This window comes from Brachionichthys hirsutus, chromosome 4 (assembly GCF_040956055.1).
Source record: "Brachionichthys hirsutus isolate HB-005 chromosome 4, CSIRO-AGI_Bhir_v1, whole genome shotgun sequence".
NCBI classification, from domain to species: Eukaryota; Metazoa; Chordata; class Actinopteri; order Lophiiformes; family Brachionichthyidae; genus Brachionichthys; species Brachionichthys hirsutus.
This window is the reverse complement of record NC_090900.1, coordinates 1,017,609-1,040,931: the sequence shown is the minus strand read 5'-3', so window position 1 is coordinate 1,040,931 and position 23,323 is coordinate 1,017,609. Positions and strand designations below refer to the sequence as shown.

Here is a 23,323-nt window from a genome sequence, read left to right as displayed (position 1 = left end):
CTCGTTGAAATACTCTGAGAAGCCTGAGTATGGCGTGATGTCACCAGCATCTGAAGAGGAGGAGAAGAAGTACTACTGCAAACACGAACATGGAGCCAAGCGAGTATTACAATGTCAGAACTGCATGTGATATCGCTTTAACGGAGTAACAGACACGGGGGGGCTGTGTTCATACCTACCTTCACACGGTCCCCGCTTAAAACTGATGTCATCAATGGCGATATCACTTCGCAGAGAGGGGCCTCGGATGGCTTCAAATAGAATCTACAGGAGACACGGACCATCGTTTGTGAGGCTGCAGTTACGGCGGAACCGACGTAGCATGTTGCTAATTCAGTTCCACGTCAAAAGAGCGGAGAACTCGGGCCTCAGGTCGGAATGTTGACTTTTGTGTGGAAGAGTAAGAAGTACTTTCTGCTGGTGTACAATACATAAAACATACATATAAATAATGAGAGATCGTTTATGTAAATGTAGGGTCCCCCCCCCCGCGCACCCCCAAGCAGGATTAGCCTGTTTGGAGACAGCGCCGCTGTGTACGTAAGAAACTTCCTTCAGGTCCGGGTGTTTCTTTTTTACCGTCTCATTCATTTCTGACGACGTATATCTCAACCCTGAAACGCTCCGAGTCCTCCTGAAACACGTGAGATGTTTAATGCACATTGAAACCTGCGTCCGAAAACATTACTGAGTTCAATGCGTATTATTGTTTTTGACAACATCTCAGACAAGGAAAGGAAAGTTTGTTTTCTCTTCCAACAAGGTGGACCAGATGTTAGCGCTGTGTCATGGTCGTGTTATAGAACATGATTGTTTGACTCTGGAAGATGGACGAGTCAAAGCTTGTTGTGCTTACAGCCTGCATTAGCTGGATTACACGCGGTTACACCGGTTCGACCTGCGACCGGAACATTCGGTATACCTGGTGTCGGGTGTCACAGCGGTAGTCCACCGTCGCCCTCGTCCAGCTGATGCTCTGCTCACCGCGCCGTCTCCACAGCGCTACGTCCCGTCCTCTGCTTCCGTAACGCAGAAGGACGCTCAGCATTCCGGTGCCAGATCCGTGCATGTGGTAATAGAAGATCAAACACTGAGGGGATGAGGAGCCCCGCAGGTCAGAGGTCAGCAGCCGGGCTTTGTGACCCGGACGCATCAGGGATGCCTCGATGTACATGAAGTAACCTGGAGGAAGTGGACAGAACCGCGAATAGCACAGTCAACAGTGTGGAACCCGATGGCCCCCGGCCCCCCAGTGGAGACAGCAGTGTTACTGCAGCTGTGAGAACATCAATGGCTCATGACCTTTACGAATGGAGCAGTGAATGGAGACATGACTCACCCACCCCAGTAGTGTGGTCTCCTCTAGGTCCTGTATAGGAGGTGGGGGTGTGTCCTCGGACTCGCAGCCAGTCGGCTTTGTCTGCTTTCTTATCCTGGAAGTAGCCACAGATTCCACTTTCAAAGTTGCACTGACCCGGGAGGGAGCCTGGGGGGGGGAGACGCACGGCATGCAGGAGGTGAACAAGGACACGCACGGCGGGCTTATGTGGAAAGGGCTCAGTCCAGTGCTGGCTGCAGGAGTACAAGACAAGGGGGCAAGAAGCTGGGGGCAACTTCCCAGCAGCCTCCAGTCCATGCAGGAAGTCGCATCCAATACGATCTTGTTGTGATTGATTAAATTAGATGTTTGTTCTGATTGTTTGAATTGTTCCAGAGGCGTTGTTCCACTAAAATGCTACGCAGGCAAACCTGCTGCTTCTGTTCAGGATCTCCTTTCTAGATGAATTCTTATTAAATCAGCATCTGCTGAGCAGAAATGTCCCTCTAGTTAAGAGGGAAGCTACAAGACAGCATTTATGAGATACGATGGACTGCCAGGGCTTCACATCTGTATGGAATTGAGTAATTGTACTACCCACTGTTTCTGAATTCTTCAGTAATCACATCAGTAGAGCCTTTTATACAAGTAGAATGACACTGCAGAGTGTCGATCTCTGCCAGGGCCCAATTAAAAAGGTGTTGGATCCACCCCTTTGTCCGGCTCCCCTTTCAGCGTTTAACTCCCACATGCCAAACCCCCCCACCAAGTTTGATGAAAAGATACTTCCTAATCACGCTAACGGGAGTAAGTAAACCAAGCCACCCCATTGAAAACACACCTCCAGCCCCCGCCTCTGAACAGCAGCCACCTTATTGCATGAGAGGATCATGGGAGGCATGTGCACGGAGTCAGAGTGAGACAGGACCAGGCTGGACACCAATCTAAGATCTGTCATTCTGAGCAGGCCTGAAACTCACGTCTGTGCATCTGATGAAGGATAGGAAATCCTGGTTTGTTATTCATTCAGACGAGGAAGAGGAGGAAGACGAGTACATCAGCAGTGAGAGAGGAGGGAACGGAAGAGTTCAGGACTGAGAAGAGGGACTTTAAATGTTGGGACGATGACGGGGAAAGCTAGAGAGCTGGTGGACATGATGAGGAGGAGGAAGGTTGATGTGTGTCCAGGAGACCAGGAGGAAAGGAAGCAAGGCTAGAAGCTGAGGAGCAGGATTCAAGTTGTTTATAACGGAGGAGAGGAAAGAGGGATGGAGGAGGAGTTATCCTGAAGGAGGAGTTGCTGCAGAGTGTTCTAGAGGAGAAGGAGAAGTTCTTACGCTCCACAGGTAGGAGGTGAGTTAGAGGAGAAGGAGAAGTTCTTACGCTCCACAGGTAGGAGGTGAGTTAGAGGAGGAGGAGAAGTTCTTACGCTCCACAGGTAGGAGGTGAGTTAGAGGAGAAGGAGAAGTTCTTACGCTCCACAGGTAGGAGGTGAGTTAGAGGAGAAGGAGAAGTTCTTACGCTCCACAGGTAGGAGGTGAGTTAGAGGAGGAGGAGAAGTTCTTACGCTCCACAGGTAGGAGGTGAGTTAGAGGAGAAGGAGAAGTTCTTACGCTCCACAGGTAGGAGGTGAGTTAGAGGAGAAGGAGAAGTTCTTACGCTCCACAGGTAGGAGGTGAGTTAGAGGAGAAGGAGAAGTTCTTACGCTCCACAGGTAGGAGGTGAGTTAGAGGAGAAGGAGAAGTTCTTACGCTCCACAGGTAGGAGGTGAGTTAGAGGAGAAGGAGAAGTTCTTACGCTCCGCAGGTAGGAGGTGAGTTAGAGGAGAAGGAGAAGTTCTTACGCTCCGCAGGTAGGAGGTGAGTTAGAGGAGAAGGAGAAGTTCTTACGCTCCACAGGTAGGAGGTGAGTTAGAGGAGAAGGAGAAGTTCTTACGCTCCACAGGTAGGAGGTGAGTTAGAGGAGAAGGAGAAGTTCTTACGCTCCACAGGTAGGAGGTGAGTTAGAGGAGAAGGAGAAGTTCTTACGCTCCACAGGTAGGAGGTGACAGGACATGAGAGTGGCTGGTGTTGGGGAGGACGATGCAAAGGACAGGGTGAAGTGGAGAACGTTGGGTTGCTGTGGCGACCCTCAGGGGACAAGCAGAAAGTCCAGTAGTAGTAGTACTCAGTAGTAGTACTAGATCTACCATGAGCTACACAGACATAACTTAGACATTACCTCTGTTATGTTTGTTGTCTTTGTTTGTTTGTTGGTGTGTCAAAAAAGAACAGAAGAACACGGCATGGGCCAGGAAAGTAGCGAGTACACATTAAAGGTATTTTCATCCATTCAGTAGTTTTGACGTCATCATGCTGAGAAACAAACAAACACGCTGGAACAAAGGCTCTGAGCGGTGCAGCCAGCGATAGCGCAGCCCTTTCTAACGAGTCACCGCAGCCTCACCGCGGCCTTTGACCCGGGGCCTACGTAAGTATCCGGTTGCACATTTCACTGATGCAACTCTTTTTATAATTCTGCTGTCCTGACAGAAGTGTCGTCTTTGTTGTGGTCGTGAAGTTAAACATTCAAATAGCACGGATGAGGATGTGCGGTCCCTGAAACGGAGCGTTTGAGTCACGTCTTTTATTGCTGACACACGTGTGCTCCCTTTTGGTTTCACATTCTGTGTCCTTTGTCTTCCTGAAATGTTCATGCTGCCTGTCTCTGCATGGTCCCGGAAACATCGTCCCAGGGGACGGATATTAGCATCAGCTGAGTGGAGCATGCCATGCCTGGATAACAGCACCATGATGGACCTGTTGTTCAGTTTTAATTATAAATTCAAAATGTTTTAACAGGCCACTGCTGAGGAAAGTCAAATATTTCCCCTCACGTCTTTTCTAAATCTGTTGACAACAAGCCCTAAGCCTAACAACAAACAGATACACAAACAAATATAAGTGAAAACAAAACCCCTTCAAACTATCAATGAGGAGTTCTTTTTTTTAATATATAATACAGTGGAACCTCGGTTCTCGAAAATAATTCCTTCCGTAATACTGTTCGGAGATGCCCTCCGATTCTAATTCACAAATTAGTTTAGCAGTACTTATTTCTCTATTCATTAAGGCCATCAAATTAACAATTCACAGGAAGAAGTACAGTCCAGAAAATCAAGGTGTTTGAGTCGGGCTCGGGTGGAAGAGACTCTAAACTCTTGCAGTGTTAGCAGCTAACTTGTGCGCCAGAGAGGGGTCAAACCATTTTCTTCTAAGACGGACAAAAAGGGAAAACATTTTTATTTACAAGTGACGAGTTTTAATTGTTACGTATAGTTTGAGTTAAAAATTACATTTAATGTAATAGTCAACAAGTTCATTAAAAATAATGGGAGAATATTCGGTAAAGTATTAGGGTTCAGTAACGGGCCGCTATGGTCGTGAGGCCCGGGACAACATACACGGTTGTCCACCCCCCTGTCGACGGGCTTGACTACATATAACAGAAAACACATAAAAGTGTACATAGTACGACAAACAAAAGTATAATAAAGTTAATTTAACACAGTTCTGTATCATTTACATCCCGTTTTGGCTGCGGTGTCGGGACGGTGTCTGTTCCAGTACTTTTACTGCTGCCTTTCTTTGGATCCAAGAGAAAAACACACAAAGCAAAGAATCCGCACCGTCTCTCGCCTACGGCAGGTCGACCCAACCTGAACCTACTCAAGTAGACTCCGCCTTCGTTCAAGTATCTTCAGTTCACATCGGCTCCGCTCGTGTGTTCCAATTCCAAAATATTTTTCCGAGAACAAACAGTTGTTCAAGAGCCGAGGTTCCACTGTAGTAAAAAAGGGAACTGAAGACAGATTGGCTGAAAAAGCAATGAAGGCCTCACACAGGGAGGACTCCCTGTTTGCTTGTCACCAAAACACAGCCTCTCCGTTCCACTCTTTAAAGAAGAACGAATTCCAAAGTGCCCACATGCTGTGCCTCATAGAGACACCGGATTCATCGCTGTCCAGATGTGACCGACTGCTGGATGTCTCTGTGAGTCTTTTACCTGCTGTGATTTGACAGTCCCCCAGGCTTACAGCGACGTCATCGATGGCGACCAGGCCACATTCCCAGAAGTTCCTACATATGCTGACAAACACTAACTAGGAGACAGAAAAACACTGAATACCTCGACATAATACTGCATGTTCAGTTATCATTCCAGTCCTCCATCCACCATTGAGGTCAGTCAGACAAACCCACCACCGTGCTCGTACCTTTGTACGCATGGGTTTCATGTAGGTGATCTCCACCTCGGTCCACACAGACCTGGTGGTGTCCGCCAGGCTCCACACCTTCTCCTGAGCCACATTGTTCTCGTCGTAAATGTAAACCATCAGAGCATTGTCGGCTTTCCTAAATCCATGAAGCAGGTAGTAGAACCTGAGGCAGTACTTGTGGTTTTCCGGCAAAAAAGGGCCATGGAGCCGACCCACATAACCCGGCATGGAAGCGAAACGAGTGTTTGCCAGGAGGAAACAGCCTAAGAAGGACGATGACAACAAGAAAAAGCCGGGTTTACCAAAGCTACGGTCGGATTCAGGCTGCTGAGATGCCTGGTGAGGATGAGGCGTGGCCCACCTGTTCCAGTGGTGTGGTCGCCGACACTGTAGGCGTTCGGCTTCACTGACACTCTGCTCCACACCTTGCTCTCCGCTCTCTCCTGGTAGTACAGACACAGCCCGTTCTCAAAGTCACAGCTGGCTATCGAGGGGTTAACCGTCGGCTCTGGAACGCAAAGCACAGGATCTGCATGATGCTGCTGACTGAGTATTATGGGTGAGTACGTATATATGTACTGTATTATGGGTGAGTACGTATATATGTACGGTATTATGGGTGAGTACGTACATATGTACTGTATTATGGGTGAGTACGTACATATGTACTGTATTATGGGTGAGTACGTACATATGTACTGTATTATGGGTGAGTACGTACATATGTACGGTATTATGGGTGAGTACGTACATATGTACGGTATTATGGGTGAGTACGTACATATGTACTGTATTATGGGTGAGTACGTACATATGTACTGTATTATGGGCGGCTGTGGCTCAGTTGGTAGAGTGGGTTGTCCAGTGATCAGAAGGTCGGTGGTTCGAACCCCAGCTCTGACTGCCTGCATGTCGAAGTGTCCTTGGGCAAGACACTGAACCCCAAATTGCTCCCAGTGGGTCTGGCCGCACCTTGCGTGGCAGCAGTCGCCCACCGGAGGGTGAATGTGTGTGTGAATGGGTGAATGTGAGGCCTCATGTAAAGCGCTTTTTCCACCGCGAAGCGGTGGAAAAAGCGCTATATAAGTGCAGAACATTCACCATTTACGTATATATGTACTGTACTGTATTATGGGTGAGTACGTACATATGTACTGTATTATGGGTGAGTACGTATATATGTACTGTATTATGGGTGAGTACGTATATATGTACTGTATTATGGGTGAGTACGTACATATGTACGGTATTATGGGTGAGTACGTACATATGTACGGTATTATGGGTGAGTACGTATATATGTACGGTATTATGGGTGAGTACGTATATATGTACTGTATTATGGGTGAGTACGTACATATGTACGGTATTATGGGTGAGTACGTATATATGTACGGTATTATGGGTGAGTACGTATATATGTACTGTATTATGGGTGAGTACGTACATATGTACGGTATTATGGGTGAGTACGTATATATGTACGGTATTATGGGTGAGTACGTATATATGTACTGTACTGTATTATGGGTGAGTACGTATATATGTACTGTACTGTATTATGGGTGAGTACGTACATATGTACTGTACATATTCACTGGTGAAAGTCTCTTCTCTCGTTCACTCCCAGCGGTGATAAAAGCCTGACTGCAGGCCTCCTGGCTTGTATTAAAGCTGCACATTTCGGATGTGGTAATTTGTGTGTGTGTGTGTGTGTGTGTGTGTCTGTGTGTGTGTGTGTGTGTGTCTGTGTGTGTGTGTGTGTGTGTGTGTGTGTGTCTGTGTGTGTCTGTGTGTGTCTGTGTGTGTGTGTTTTATTCTCTCAGTATTTTATTGTCTTGTGCACTACAATAAAATCACTTTTTATAGTCAGAGGAGCAGATCACCCGCAGAAAAGTTAAATTAGATTCAAATGTCTTCTTTTGCACATCTGATGTTTCGTGAGAAGAATCTGTCTTAGTGGAGAAACAGCTTGTTTCTCTCTCTCTCCCTCCCTCCCTCTCTCACCCCCCTGTACCTTTCTACATCTTTATGTTCCTTCCCGTCTCTGTCTCGCTCCCCTTTTCCTTGTCTTCTCCCCTCCGTTGACCTGGCCCTGACTCGTTCCCTTCCTTTTTGTTTTACTGTCCTCGGCTTTGTGACCTTTTGCTTGGTGACCTTTCGTAAACATTGCGGCTGCTGACCAAGCCGAACCGGGACTGAGCTAACGAGCTTCACGCCGTAACCTCCTGCTTCCCTGAAGGTCTTGGCGACTCTTCTCACCCGTGTCAGTGTGACAGAATTCCGGGGAAAAGGAGATGTCATCTAGGGCCACGTATCCACCTCTGGCACTGTTGAAAGCCACCTCGAAAACCACCTGGCAACACACACAGGCAGAAAGAGAAACGAAGGACAGCTGGGACGTGGCCGGCGCTTCACTCGGGCCCACGTTGTGCGAGCATGACCCCTACAGACGGATCAGGCAGGTCTGGAAGCCAGGCGGTGACATCAGAGCGGGCTACGTTCAGAAATGCAGGTCAGAGCAGAGCGCAGCTCGATGGAAAAGCGCTGCCGCTCAGAGCCGACCCACTCAGTGACGTTACACAAGCGTCTCTCCAGAGACAGCAGCCGGGGGTGGGAGGCCACGGCATGCTTCTAGCTCAGTGTGTGTGTGTGTGTGTGTGTGGGGGGGGGGGGCTCAGCTGTTTCTCTGGACACATGTATTCCTGACAGGTATGAAGATGAGCAGTGAGCAGCACCTCAGGAGGCCGGGCCCAGAACCTGCAGCTCAGATCTGCAGCTTAAACCACTGGAATGATCAAACAGCTGCTGCGTGTCCACTGGGAGGGGGCGTCCGTCAAACGGTCCATTACATCTGCATCGGGGGCCGGGGGATGTGGGTTTGGAAAATGCTTTCACTTTCATCAAGACGCCGTAATCGTGATTTTAATCAACTCTAAATATTAGAAACCCTCTTTCCTTTGATGGAAGCTGCTAACCCCAAAACAGCAGAGCTCCAGGAGCTAACACGAGCTCTTCAGAGGTTCCATCAACTTTAGCCATTTTATTTCTTATCTTTATTTCTTGAGGGACGTTTCACTGAGAGCGATATTCTCTATACTTCATCAGGGCATCAAACGTATATGATGTACACGTAGAAACATGCTGCCTTTATGGCTGGAGTGCCGAGGAAACAAGCTCATTGATCACCTGTCAGGTGATCAATGAGCTTGTGGTTGACATTGTCGACCATTAAGGCTGATAATGGATTAGCATGTTCAATAATGACCTGAAAGGGTCCTTAAAAATGGTTGTTTTTGAGCTATAAATTTAGGACAGGAGAAACAGGCAAAGAGACAGGAAGAGAGGGGGGGGGGGGGGGGGGGGGGGGGGGACGCCTTCAGCTAGCCTCAGTATACTGCGTGTGGTGCACACTTTAGCAACTGAGCTAAACACACCCACTAAATGCGTGTCTGAGGAATGTTGAGCTGCTACTCCTTTGACCTTTGACCTTCCTCGTCTTATTTATTTAACATTTGAGTGTGATGAGCTCTTGGATCGTATTCAAAGTCAGGTTTTGTGAGGCCACGATGGTATTTGAGGTGCTCCTGAGGTATGGGGATCGCAGGGTCTGGTTGAGGGACGTACGGATGGACAGCCCAGTCCAGCGTGGACAGACGCATGATGTCTCCACTCCCCTGGAGCACCGCCTACGGTTCACTGCTCAGTGCTCGTTCGCTTTGATCATTTAGAGATGCAGCCGGACCTTGTAGATCAGCGCCTGGTCGCAGGCTCCGGTACAGCGCATGCCCCCCCCCCCCCCCTCCTCTATGAGGGGTCTAAGTAAAACCTCTCAAGTACAGATCAGATGGTTTCTGTCGTTGAATTCATTCTCATCAGCCTGCTGATCATTTTGCTATAAAACGGCAGAGCGACGAGGACTACGACTGTGCCTGATTGCTGAGGCGCTGACCTCCAGGGGCTGCGGGGCCTTGATGTCGACGCCGACCAGAGTCCAGCCGGGGGTAGCATACACCTCCGGCCTCCAGATCTCCTCATAGTGGCCCAGCTGGTCTCGGGTGAACACGGTGAAGATGTTTCCCCTTTCCTGGTCCCGGTGGTAGAAGAAGGAGAGGCAGCCGGCCATGGGCACCGTCGTCATGGGGGAGCTCAGCTTGGCCACTTCCTGGAAGTGCTTGGCATACACAGAGTCCACATACATGTGGTGGCCTGGAGCGGAGGACGATAAGGACGAGGCGAGGGGACACAGTTATGGGTCTTGTCCCACGTGCAAATGAAAGAGACATTGACTAACGAGTCGTTAACATGACTCACGTTTAGTGATGATCACACACGTCCCTGAGTGTTTGGACATTACACAGATGTGCTCTTCTGAGAGTCAAAGACCGTCAAGTAAATATGTTTTTACTTTGAAGAGTATTGGGTAATAATATATAACCACTGCAGCTCATATACGCCAGCCAGCACATCTGGGCGATCAACGATTTAATCCAGCCTCGATTTGTCCTCTGTAACTTTACAAACTGCTGCCTGGAAAGTTTGAACTGCAATGAACTCTTAGAAGTCTGAATATTTCAAGCCGAATAAATAGTACCATTGCAAGACGTTTTGCATACCCTATATTACAACCTCCCAAGATACTTGAAGTCCTCCACGACACGACAAGAGAGTCGATCATCGGCCTCTGGGCTAGTGTCCTGGTGCCACGTGCACGTCTGGACATTTACCCTCAATCTACGTTCCTGCTCTCGCCCCTGGTCATGAGCTCGGGCGGTCGAAACGAGGTTCCTCCGCAGGGTGGCTGGGTGCCCCCTTAGAGACAGGAGGAGGAGCTGGTAAATGTAGCAAACCTTTTTTAAGCCTGTCTACCAGCTCTGCCACATGAACATCTGGACAGAGTCTCGACAGAAGATGCGTTGAGGGGTAAGAATGTTCCGGCAGGTTTTAATCACCCTCTAAAATAAGCGGCTTTTAATGAAGTTCTTTTAAACTCTGAGCGACCAGATCCAGATCATTTATGATTCTCTGCATGCTCAATCGGTTCGTAGGCCATGGTTCTCAGCCGGAAAAGGGTGGAGTGCACCCTCCAGGTCGGGGAGGAGATCCTGCCCCAAGTGGAGGAGTTCAAATACCTCGGGGTCTTGTTCACGAGTGAGGGAAGGATGGAGCGAGAGATCGACAGACGGATCGGTGCAGCGTCTGCAGTGATGCGGACTCTGCATAGATCCGTCATGGTGAAGAGAGAGCTGAGCCGAAAGGCAAAGCTCTCGATTTACCGGTCGATCTTCGTTCCTACCCTCACCTCTGGTCACGAGCTTTGGGTAGTGACCGAAAGAACGAGATCCCGGGTACAAGCGGCTGAAATGAGCTTCCTCCTTGGGGGGGCGGGGCTCTCCCTTAGAGATCGGGTGAGAAGCTCAGTCATCCGGGAGGAGCTCGGAGTAGAGCCGCTGCTCCTTCGCATTGAGAGGAGCCAGATGAGGTGGCTCGGACATCTATTCAGGATGCCTCCTGAACGCCTCCCTGGTGAGGTGTTCAGGGCACGTTCCTCCGGGAGGAGACCACGGGGAAGACCCAGGACACGCTGGAGAGACTATGGCTCTCGGCTGGCCTGGGAACGCCTCGGGATCCCCCCGGAAGAGCTAGAGGAAGTGGCCGGGGAGAGGGAAGTCTGGGCTTCCTGCTGAGGCTGCTGCCCCCGCGACCCGGCCCCGGATAAGCGGAAGAAAATGGATGGATGGATGCATGCTCAAGGTGTTCAGAGCAAAGAAACGCCGCGCCAGCAGGTCTCCTTCCAGAACAACAGCTTCCTTCATGGCTGACAGGTGTGCCACAGGGAGACTGACATGCAGCCGCTGAGCACGCTGAGAGCTGAGAAGTGACCCTCACAGGGGAAGCTGCTCCTTGGTGGGCGTTTGTTTCTACCTTCCTCGTCGTATCTGTGATTTCCTGCCTGCCGCTGGAAGTTACCGAGTAAAGGATAGTTTGCAAATCCAACAGGAAATTAGCATAAGTAGAATATCTGTTACTGTGTGTGTGTGTGTACCTCTCTGGTGATTTCTGGTCCGGTTGGACTCCGGCTGTACCGCTACACTCCCCCCAACATACCAGTTGACATTTGGGTTCCAGCTGTTACTGTAGCCACACAGGTGATGCTCCTCAAAGTTGCACTCTGGTAACAGGACACCGATGACAGGCATGAGGCTGAGCACAGGCCTTCCTGCTCAATGAGCAGAAGCATCAACACTGACCTATGCAGTACCCAGGTACAATGTGAATTTCAAAGACAGCCACACTGTTCCCAAAACCACGCCCAGGTCGGCCTTCCAGCAAAACCTGAGAATGAAAAAAACAGACGCAAACTCCCACCATATCCTGCTGAAGACATCAAATGTTTACGTCATGGCAGGAACACCATCGAGGGGCAAATTGTTGACCAGAGGAACGCAAAGTTCAACGAAGGGCCCTTCATCCCTCTGAGCGTGGCCCTCCCAGAGATCTACCTGGTAGGAGGCCGTGGTGTTGGGGAGGTCCACGCTGGCGATGAGCCAGCTGTCAGATTCCTTGCTGGCAGTCCACAGCTGGTAGTCGAAGTTATCGCCATCTGGCCTGAGGTGGAGCCACAGGGAACCCCGTCCAGTGATCTGGTAGACCAGCCTCACACAGCTCCAGTCTGGGTGGTCCAGAATGGGGCTGACCAGGACTGCCTGCTCCCGGTCCGGGTCCACTGTTATCACATGTCCTGTGTGAGCGCCATGAAGACACGTTACATTCATTACAGCGCATGTGAATAATAGACAGGCCGAGAGCTCATCCGCTGCGCTCTAATGGCGCTCTCTTTAATCACACTATAGAGCAGCTCATCCGCTGCGCTCTAATGGCGCTCTCTTTAATCACACTATAGAGCAGCTCATCCGCTGCGCTCTAATGGCGCTCTCTTTAATCACACTATAGAGCAGCTCATCCGCTGCGCTCTAATGGCGCTCTCTTTAATCACACTATAGAGCGGCTCATCCGCTGCGCTCTAATGGCGCTCTCTTTAATCACACTATAGAGCGGCTCATCCGCTGCGCTCTAATGGCGCTCTCTTTAATCACACTATAGAGCAGCTCATCCGCTGCGCTCTAATGGCGCTCTCTTTAATCACACTATAGAGCAGCTCATCCGCTGCGCTCTAATGGCGCTCTCTTTAATCACACTATAGAGCAGCTCATCCGCTGCGCTCTAATGGCGCTCTCTTTAATCACACTATAGAGGAGCTCATCCGCTGCGCTCTAATGGTGCTCTCTTTAATCACACTATAGATCAGCTCATCCGCTGCGCTCTAATGGCGCTCTCTTTCATCACACTATAGAGCAGCTCATCCGCTGCTCTCTAATGGCGCTCTCTTTAATCACACTATAGAGCAGCTCATCCGCTGCGCTCTAATCCTAAATGTAGACATCGGTTCCCTTTTAAGTGAGTCATTGAGGGTCAACCTGTAAAACTGTTCACTGCAACAGAAAAGTGAATTTGAGCTCCACAACAAATCTGCTGAGTTCAACAATCCCCCGGCAGAGTCATGAGGAGAACAGCAAGAGCAGCTGTCAGAGGGACGGGACGTAAAATTAAACAGGTCACCAGGGTAGCGGGGGGGCACCAGGATGCATAAAGTCCAGATGTGCTTATTGCGAAACGAATAAACCCGAGGGCAGATGAAAGAGCTCTATTATATGACTCATGCGCCGCTGTAATAAGCAGCCAGACATGTGGCCCTTTCAACGCAGACGAAGGACAAATCATTTTGTGCTGCGTCACAGTTTCTCCCAGAGTGTCTTTTTTTATTTAGAGGCAGACATGGGGAACCTTTGAAAAGACAAACGCTCAGTTCACAATATTCCAGATGCTCGTGCAGGAATAGTCGGATAGCATGGTGCGACGTAAAGGCAGCTGGTTGCTGCATGGTGATTGGGTAAAGACTAACACAATGTCGCTAACACAACTTGTGGTGTGTGTTGCATGTCAGTCAGGAGCGGGGGGGCATCCACGACAGCCAAACGGCAGACGAACCGGGAGCGACAGCAGAGAGAGGTTTTATCCGTTCAGAGAGGCCATTTAGTGGATATAGATCGTGTTTATGGAAAGCTGGTTTACATGCCCTCAGTTCCAAATCAGCATGGGGAGGGGAGGGCAGGGGGGGGGTTGTATCTGCGATGCCTTATTTGGTCAAACGAAGATCGTGGAGAATCCTCCTAACTGGAAACATCTTTGTGGAGCAGCAATGAGGCGTGGGTGTGCTGGTAGGGGGGGGGGGGGGGGCAGCACTGAGGTCAACAGAGACACGCCCCCAGCTCCTGTTGATTAGTAGATAACAAATCATTAATAAGTGATGATCTATGTGATCAGCTTGTACATGAGACCAACTCATTCGTCCTCCCCGCCTAATATTTCAGCTACGAACGGCGTCTAAGTAACATCAGGTCCCCGTCTTGATGCTTGTGGAGACAACGCCGTACAAACGGCGTGGAGACGCCGTACAAACGGCGTGGAGTCGCCGTACAAACGGCGTGGAGACGCCGTACAAACGGCGTGGAGTCGCCGTGGTCTCTGCAGGAAAACGCTGTTTTGCTGTGAGATTCCAGAAATGTTTTGTGGACCAATAAGCTTCGCTCTTTTCCCTTCTTCATTCATCGTTGGATGTTCTGTTCCTTTAAGTAGAAGTACTCTGACAGACGAGTACTGGATGTTCTGGATGTTCTGTTCCTTTAAGTAGAAGTACTCTGACAGACGAGTACTGGATGTTCTGGATGTTCTGTTCCTTTAAGTAGAAGTACTCTGACAGACGAGTACTGGATGTTCTGGATGTTCTGTTCCTTTAAGTAGAAGTACTCTGACAGACGAGTACTGGATGTTCTGGATGTTCTGTTCCTTTAAGTAGAAGTACTCTGACAGACGAGTACTGGATGTTCTGGCTGTTCTGTTCCTTTAAGTAGAAGTACTCTGACAGACGAGTACTGGATGTTCTGGATGTTCTGTTCCTTTAAGTAGAAGTACTCTGACAGACGAGTACTGGATGTTCTGGATGTTCTGTTCCTTTAAGTAGAAGTACTCTGACAGACGAGTACTGGATGTTCTGGATGTTCTGTTCCTTTAAGTAGAAGTACTCTGACAGACGAGTACTGGATGTTCTGGCTGTTCTGTTCCTTTAAGTAGAAGTACTCTGACAGACGAGTACTGGATGTTCTGGATGTTCTGTTCCTTTAAGTAGAAGTACTCTGACAGACGAGTACTGGATGTTCTGGATGTTCTGTTCCTTTAAGTAGAAGTACTCTGACAGACGAGTACTGGATGTTCTGGATGTTCTGTTCCTTTAAGTAGAAGTACTCTGACAGACGAGTACTGGATGTTCTGGATGTTCTGTTCCTTTAAGTAGAAGTACTCTGACAGACGAGTACTGGATGTTCTGGATGTTCTGTTCCTTTAAGTAGAAGTACTCTGACAGACGAGTACTGGATGTTCTGGATGTTCTGTTCCTTTAAGTAGAAGTACTCTGACAGACGAGTACTGGATGTTCTGGATGTTCTGTTCCTTTAAGTAGAAGTACTCTGACAGACGAGTACTGGATGTTCTGGACGTTCTGTTCCTTTAAGTAGAAGTACTCTGACAGACGAGTACTGGATGTTCTGGACGTTCTGTTCCTTTAAGTAGAAGTACTCTGACAGACGAGTACTGGATGTTCTGGACGTTCTGTTCCTTTAAGTAGAAGTACTCTGACAGACAACGACTCGGAGAGCAGAACATCTCAGCCGGGCCTTTTGCAGCCGCAGTCGGATCGTTGAAACAAAGAGGCCGCTGAAGTCTGACACGGCTGCCGTTCCCCCAGCGACGATGCTATTCATCAGACGGGCTATTGATCGTATCAAGAATGAATGGATTCTCAGGAACAAATCAGTGACTGACTGATTCCAGAATGACTGTCTGCTCGGTGACAGAGAGAAAAGGAGACGGGATGGGAGGATTGTTCACGGAGACTTAAACAGGCTTAAGTGCCACTATTAAAAGCAACGCTCGTCCTCATCGCTCGTCCTCATCGCTCTTCCTCTCAGCTTGTCCTCATCGCTCGTCCTCATCGCTCGTCCTCATCGCTCTTCCTCTCAGCTTGTCCTCATATATGAAGTCAGAAGCAAGAAGCAGCGTCCAGTCCAGACATACAGATACGGAGTCTTCATCATGGCGGTCTTTGACACCCTGAGAGACTCCACCTCCATCCATCCATCCCGTCTTTCTGTTTATCCTTGTCCAGAGCAGCCTGAAGACGTTGTCTCTCAGAGCAGCCTGAAGACTTTGTCTCTCAGAGCAGCCTGAAGACGTCTCTCAGGCATCTGTTTATTCAATATGATCTTCTACGACATCCATCTTGGTCTTAGCTGCTAACTCTACCTTGGTTTCTTTTCCTGGTGCAGCTTCTTCAACTTAAACCCACATTGCCATGGCAACCAAACAGCAAACACCACCATGGTCCTGTCTTCCTTTTCACAAGCCTATTTATTGCCGCTGTGGGCGTTGTCTCTCACCATCACAGAGGCCATTCCAGCTGTCTGGTTCGAGGTTTCGTGCAACCACAGGGCTTCTCTGCTGAAGCTCCAGTTTGGGCCGCAGCTCTGTTTTCACTGTCAGAGGGATTATGCAGCGTCCTCGCGGTGAGCTGAGCTAAAGGCGAGGCTGCAAAAGACATGGCAGGCACAATTTACATTACCGCCACTTATCTTAGCAGTGGGAACATAAACTGCGCTGACAGATGATCATAAACAGAAGTAGCTGCTTTGGGACGCTTGTGGCTCGATGCACAGAGCAGCCGACGGAAAAAAACACAAACGGGCGAGTCAAGCAAAATATCTGACTCGACATGTGGAACGTGTTCATGCACTTGTGCAATGCAGGATCATCCCGTCTCCATGTCTGAATCAGATCCACGTGATCCACAGATCCAGTATAACACGAGTCTGGACACAGGAAGTCCCCACAGATCACAGCTTATAGAGTACAACACGAGTCTGGACACAGGAAGTCCCCACAGATCACAGCTTATAGAGTACAACACGAGTCTGGACACAGGAAGTCCCCACAGATCACAGCTTATAGAGTACAACACGAGTATGGACACAGGAAGTCCCCACAGATCACAGCTTATAGAGTACAACACGAGTCTGGACACAGGAAGTCCCCACAGATCACAGCTTATAGAGTACAACACGAGTCTGGACACAGGAAGTCCCCACAGATCACAGCTTATAGAGTATAAACGAGTCTGGACACAGGAAGTCCCCACAGATCACAGCTTATAGAGTACAACACGAGTCTGGACACAGGAAGTCCCCACAGATCACAGCTTATAGAGTACAACACGAGTCTGGACACAGGAAGTCCCCACAGATCACAGCTTATAGAGTATAAACGAGTCTGGACACAGGAAGTCCCCACAGATCACAGCTTATAGAGTACAACACGAGTCTGGACACAGGAAGTCCCCACAGATCACAGCTTATAGAGTACAACACGAGTCTGGACACAGGAAGTCCCCACAGATCACAGCTTATAGAGTACAACACGAGTCTGGACACAGGAAGTCCCCACAGATCACAGTTTATAGAGTACAACACGAGTCTGGACACAGGAAGTCCCCACAGATCACAGCTTATAGAGTATAAACGAGTCTGGACACAGGAAGTCCCCACAGATCACAGCTTATAGAGTACAACACGAGTCTGGACACATGAAGTCCCCACAGATCACAGCTTATAGAGTACAACACGAGTCTGGACACAGGAAGTCCCCACAGATCACAGCTTATAGAGTATAAACGAGTCTGGACACAGGAAGTCCCCACAGATCACAGCTTATAGAGTACAACACGAGTCTGGACACAGGAAGTCCCCACAGATCACAGCTTATAGAGTACAACACGAGTCTGGACACAGGAAGTCCCCACAGATCACAGCTTATAGAGTATAAACGAGTCTGGACACAGAAAGTCCCCACAGATCACAGTTTATAGAGTACAACACGAGTCTGGACACAGGAAGTCCCCACAGATCACAGCTTATATAGAGTACAACACGAGTCTGGACACAGGAAGTCCCCACAGATCACAGCTTATATAGAGTACAACACGAGTCTGGACACAGGAAGTCCCCACAGATCACAGCTTATAGAGTACAACACGAGTCTGGACACAGGAAGTCCCCACAGATCGTTTAACATGTTTACAGGAGATGAGTTTAGCTCATGTCATTTCACATTCATTGCTGAAAGTGTAAACATTCAAGCCTCGCTCCTGTCAGTCTGCCCCAGGGTAGCTGTATCTGCCCCAGGGTAGTTGTGGCTAGTAGCTCCACCACCAGGTATGGAGTGAATGAATAATGCACAATGTGAAGCGTCTTTGGGTGCCAGAAAAGCACTATATAAAATCAACACATTATAATTATTATAACATTCGACGTAAAAAAAAAGTGTAATGTCATACACTGGGAAAAACCTTGTGCACAGCAGTTGTGAAAGGAAAAGTATTTGTACACAATGATATATTCTAATGTTGTTCACAAGGATGAAGACAGAAGCACAAATGACCCCCGCCGAGGCATGGGCTATGAAATCGCCGCTGTTGGTTTGCTCGCAAAATAACTCAAAAAGTTACAAATGGATCTTCAGGAACTTTTGGTGATGATCCAGAAGAGATCCTGGATTCTGGATCCGTTTGAAATGTTCGTTAACATTACAGTCAATGGAGCTTCAGAATGTGTTCCTCAATATCTTGTTTGATTATTGACTGATGTTTATGGAATTTGACACACTCATGGAGGGGGGCGGGGTCTCTATGTCACCACCAAATTTCATCTGGATGTGATCCGGAATGATGTCAGGAAAAAATATTACATTTTAACATTAAAACCATTTACGGATTCAGAAATCAGGTAAAAATAAATCAACTCTGATTCACTTTGACTTTTCATGTTGGTGTATAAAGATACCAAGAACAATCTAGAACCTGGTGCTGATCCAGATCACCATGTGGACGGTGTAGATCCAGTTAGGAGGGGAACGAGCTGCTTGGGGGAGGTCTGTGCTCTCTGAGAGCTTTTCTAATTGATTTTAAAATACTTACATTACAGGATTTTTAGGCCTTTTTAGAAAAAAGAGCGCTAAAATGTCCCTTTACCCAAATCACACCAGATCTGACTATTTCCATCCATCCATTTTCTTCCTCTATTCCAGGATGAAGTCCTGGTGGCTGCAGGGAAAATGTGGGTATTCCAGATGTTTCTCTCTCCAGGAACACTTTCCAGCTCATTTTGCGGAATTCCGAGGTATTCCAAAGCCAGAACAGCCAGACCCTAACCCTAACCCTAACCCTAACCCTAACCCTGACCCTGCAGCAGAGGCATCTTAATTAGAGCCTAACCCACCTCTCCTCTGACGCTCCCACAGCTCTACGCGTGCTCCATAAATATCCTTAACCCTAAACGCTGTGGAAGTTTCACCTCGGAGTGGATCCGGCTAAATACATTGATACGGGAAACTTTACCATGACCTTTGCCGAAACATTGCTATTATCTAAGGAAATAAGACATAAAATGTGACATAAAACACGATGAACTTTTATGATGTTGACGTCTCTGAGGGTTGGGAGGCGCCAGATAATAATTTAGATCTGATGGGTGCTGGGATCCGTGACGAGGCTTGAGCTGCACTCAATGCCAGCGAAAAGCGAATGACGCATCACAATGTTGTGGTAACATTACTTCATGTGTCAAACGAGGCCATCATTTTAAATATGAAATGTGCAGCAGCAACTTTCAAAAAGCCTCCTCAGACTGATTTCCTTCTCTGGTTTCATCTTGCGTCTCCAAGTCGCAGCCATTTATATCGTGCTCCTTTCCTGTCACAGCCCAAACATTGAACTGGGGCGGCGCCAGCCTCGCTGCTGCCTGGCTGGCACATCAGTCTGTGGAAACACCGCCACCCTGGAGCATCGTGGCTCCGCCCCCGCCCGCCAGGGCGTCGAAGGAGCCTCGCTGTCGCTGCTTAAAGCTTTACGCTCTCATGGTTGCAGCGTTATCGTTCATATAAGGTTCAAAGGCATCGTGTTCAGACACACAGCTGATGTTTAATGACGGCTGATAACATGTCCTGTCCTCTGTCCTCATACATGTGAAGCTTTGTGATGTCACGATCACTGGACATCGTTGTCTTATTTTATATTTTGATGAATAATTATACAGAAATACATGCAGACAACAACAACGTTGTGCTTGCCGGACATGATGCAGCCTCCTCGTTTTCTACGTGTACTGCATGTTATATATATATGATTATATATTATTAATACGTATTATTGTGGCTGAGCCGTTTGGCACAAAGACTGTTTTCTCGAGCATGTATGAGTCGGAGTTTGTGAAACGTAAGCCCCTTTGAAAAGGAGCAGCACCACATCATGGCGTCCTTATCTGATCCAGCACGCCCTGCCTTTACTAGTATTTCCATGGTTACTTCATATCGTACACCTCCAGCAGAGCCACGCACAGACAGCGCTGTGTCCGGCCGGACGGCTCTGTGGGGTCGAGCAAAACGAAAGAAGGAGTGTTTAACTTTAGTGGCTGCAGGGTCTCCACGGAGCAGCAGGCCTGGCTTCAAAGAGAGAAGCGCTATTTGATGTCATGCCAACATGTTCAGACGTTTGTTTGCGCCGCCTCCTGCAGAAAAGCCTCCCACATTCCCCACGTCCGGACAAAGCCCGGCTTACAGAACATGTGTGGAACCTCGGACCTCAAACAATAGAATGGAGTTTAAAATTCCTCGGAAGTTCAACAGCCTTTGGGAGTTCGAACACACGAGTGGAGCCGAGGCGAAAGAAGGCGGAGTCTACCCGAGCAGGTTCGGGGTGAGTCGACCTGCCGGAGGAGGAAGACTCTGTGCTAATGTTTGTCTTTGTTCTCTTTCGCTCTTAGTCATGGATCCAAAAAGGCAGCAGTAAAACTACTGGAACAGAACAGAGGAAAGTAGAGAGAACAACTGCTGAACTAAAGGAGGAAATAATCTCCAGATATGGAAACGGCGTCCGTGTCTGGGATCTGCTGCAGGACGGGACGGAGGAATCAATGATTCAGACTTTACTGTAGAAAACTGAGCTAAAGAGGAGGACTAAAACCCAGGAGGACAGTTACCCAGTCACTGAATGGAGGAGGACTCCCTTTAAAGGACAAGCCCCTCCCCCTTCTGTCCCCCCCCTCCCGACACCGCAGCCTAAACGGGGTGTAAATGATACAGAACTGGGTTAAAATAACTTTTATTTTGCTCTTGTTTTGTACTATTTACACTTTAATGTGTTATCCGTTGTTTAGATACACGTAGTTACACATAAATATACCTGTAGCCATGGAAACGGACATTTATCTTCTGTGTAGGAACGGATTCATCCAGTTTACATTATTCATTATGGGAAATGTAGTTTCGGTTTTCGAACTAATAGGTTTTTCAAAAATATGACGTAAAAAATGATGTTGAAGAACCGAGGTTCTCCTGTCCAGGTTCTCCTGTCCGTCCTCAGACGTGGGGCAGTCAAAGATAGGAATGGAGACACCGTACCTTCTTCATTCACGCTCCAGCCGCCGGACTCTGGGTCGGACGTGTAGCCGCAGGTGCCCAGCTCGAAGCTGCAGGAGCCGGGCAGCAGCTGCTGCTGCGCCCCGGGGAGCCCCCAGAGGAGCAGCGCTGCAGGAAGCACAGCCAGCAGCGTGCGCGCCGCGGAGTCCATGTCTGCGCTGCGCCTTCACGCACGGCAGCTCTGCATCTGGCGCGGCACTGAGGACTCACCCTGGAGAGCGAGGCGGGCGGTGCGCATCGTTCCTGCAGAGACTCCAGGATGTCCCTCTGGAGTCTCCTGGTCCTCCGTGCGCGCTCTGGTGCGCGTCTTTCACACGTTGTCGGAGAGACGGAGCGTTTCTCCGCGGGCGGGGCTGAGACGCAGGTTCCAATCCCTTTCTGTGTGGGTTTGTGTTCTTTGACTATGCTAGCACCTCCTGGTACTCCAACATCAAAATGTCCCTGAAAACCAGGCTCCAAACCTCCCAAAACAAACTGATTGGGCTACTCCTCAATCTGGGGCCCATGACCCACCTTCTTCCTGGACATCTTGCTAGCCTAAAATGGCTCAGGGTAGAAGACAGGGTTAAACAGCTCAAAATGGGATTGGCATTTAAAATAGTCAATGCAGCTCTGCCCTCAGTCCCCTCAATCCCTGCATACCTGAATAAACACCTCCACAGATTTAGTGACACCCACAGCCACAACACTAGAGGGAGCTCAAACAACAACCTGATTACCCCCTCCTATAGGACTAACATGGGTAAATCATCTTTTTACAATACTGCCCCCTAAGGGTGGAACTGTTTGACTCCTGCCCTCAAAACATGCACCTCTTTGGCCTCATTCAAAACGGCCCTAAAAATACACCTTTCAGGGGGACAGAAACGGAGATAGTCATCACGACTCTCTCCGGATCAACCCCCCCCCCCCCCTTTTTTTTGTCCACCTACGTTGCACATATTATGTGTCTTTGTAATTTATTGTAATTTATGTAATTTATTGTCATTCATTGTCATTTTGCATCAGTGGCGTAATTTATTTTAGATTAATTGTTAGTTTGCACTGGCGGTGTAAAATCATTTTATTTTTATTTTTCTAATGTTACGTTGCATCAATTGAGTAATTTAATATTAGTTTTATTTTTATTTGTATTGTTAAATTTGTATTGTTAAATGTCGATGATTTATGTACGAAGGACTTTCAACGGAAACAAGACCGCAAGGGCTTTCTAGAAATGCTCCTCTTAGACAGGATGTTTGACTGTACTTGTACTGTAATAGATGCTACTGTGTGACTGTACTTGTACTCTAACATTCTATCTAATAAATATATTCATTCATTCATTCATTCATTCTCCATGTCTGAGTGGGTCCTCTCCGGGTTCCCCAGCCCCCTCCCGACAGACATGCAGTACAAAAGACTTTAAAGCCATGAATGTGCGTGTGTTTGTATGTGCAAGTGTGGATTGTGCATTTATAGACATAAGATAAGTTTAAAAAATGATCTGCAGTTAATGAACTAGACAGTAATACCCCGAGTATTCTGAGATACCAGCCAGCATGCGAGCAATACCTAGTTACCCTCGCCGAAGGGGAGCGAGGGTATTGCATTTGGGTCCGTTTGTCTGTTTGTTTGTCTGTCTGTTTGTTTATCTGTTTGTCTGTTTGTCTGTCCGCGCGCATAACTCAAAAACTAGTAACCCAATCGACTTGAGATTTCTACACAAGCAAGGTTCTGTCCGTGGCTCGGTCCTCCCCGAGAATGGGGTTGATCCGGATCTGGATCCAGATTCTAGAATTTGTTAAAGGATTCTTTAGCATTGCGAGATAGGGCACTTTTTGACATTTTTCTTAATTTCTTCAAAACGCATGGCGGTATGGATCTGAGAAGAATCACACATAAGTACTCCTTAAAGGTCTATGACCATGACTAATTTCGGCCGGACCCGGATCACAATCCGGATCTGAGAGCTAATTTTTGTTCTAAAATCTGCATTTTTCAGGAGTCCATCCTGACCTCAATTCTGGAGCTAGAGACTTCAGATTTGGTGTGCACACTCATAATTCATTCTAGTTTCATATATGTTACAGTTGTAGTTGTATCTTTCCCCGTTCCGGAGCAGCAAG

General features: G+C 48.3%; 1 protein-coding gene across 1 annotated transcript in view; it reads right to left on the bottom strand.

Moving 5' to 3' along the window:
- mamdc2a (MAM domain containing 2a) overlaps positions 1-21,453 on the bottom strand; it is a 21,465-nt gene extending 12 nt beyond the window's left edge. Inside the window, exons 1-14 of the mRNA XM_068738671.1 lie at positions 21,426-21,453; positions 21,198-21,323; positions 12,080-12,318; positions 11,828-11,912; positions 11,623-11,748; positions 9,529-9,785; positions 7,839-7,932; positions 5,938-6,084; positions 5,574-5,839; positions 5,363-5,459; positions 1,340-1,486; positions 923-1,182; positions 180-264; positions 1-50 (exon numbers count right to left, since the gene is read on the bottom strand). The exon at positions 1-50 is cut by the window's left edge and continues 12 nt beyond it. Coding sequence (XP_068594772.1) covers positions 1-50; positions 180-264; positions 923-1,182; positions 1,340-1,486; positions 5,363-5,459; positions 5,574-5,839; positions 5,938-6,084; positions 7,839-7,932; positions 9,529-9,785; positions 11,623-11,748; positions 11,828-11,912; positions 12,080-12,318; positions 21,198-21,323; positions 21,426-21,453 — 2,007 coding nt within the window. The remainder of the gene's footprint in view (positions 51-179; positions 265-922; positions 1,183-1,339; positions 1,487-5,362; positions 5,460-5,573; positions 5,840-5,937; positions 6,085-7,838; positions 7,933-9,528; positions 9,786-11,622; positions 11,749-11,827; positions 11,913-12,079; positions 12,319-21,197; positions 21,324-21,425) is intronic.
- Positions 21,454-23,323: the final 1,870 nt, after the last annotated feature.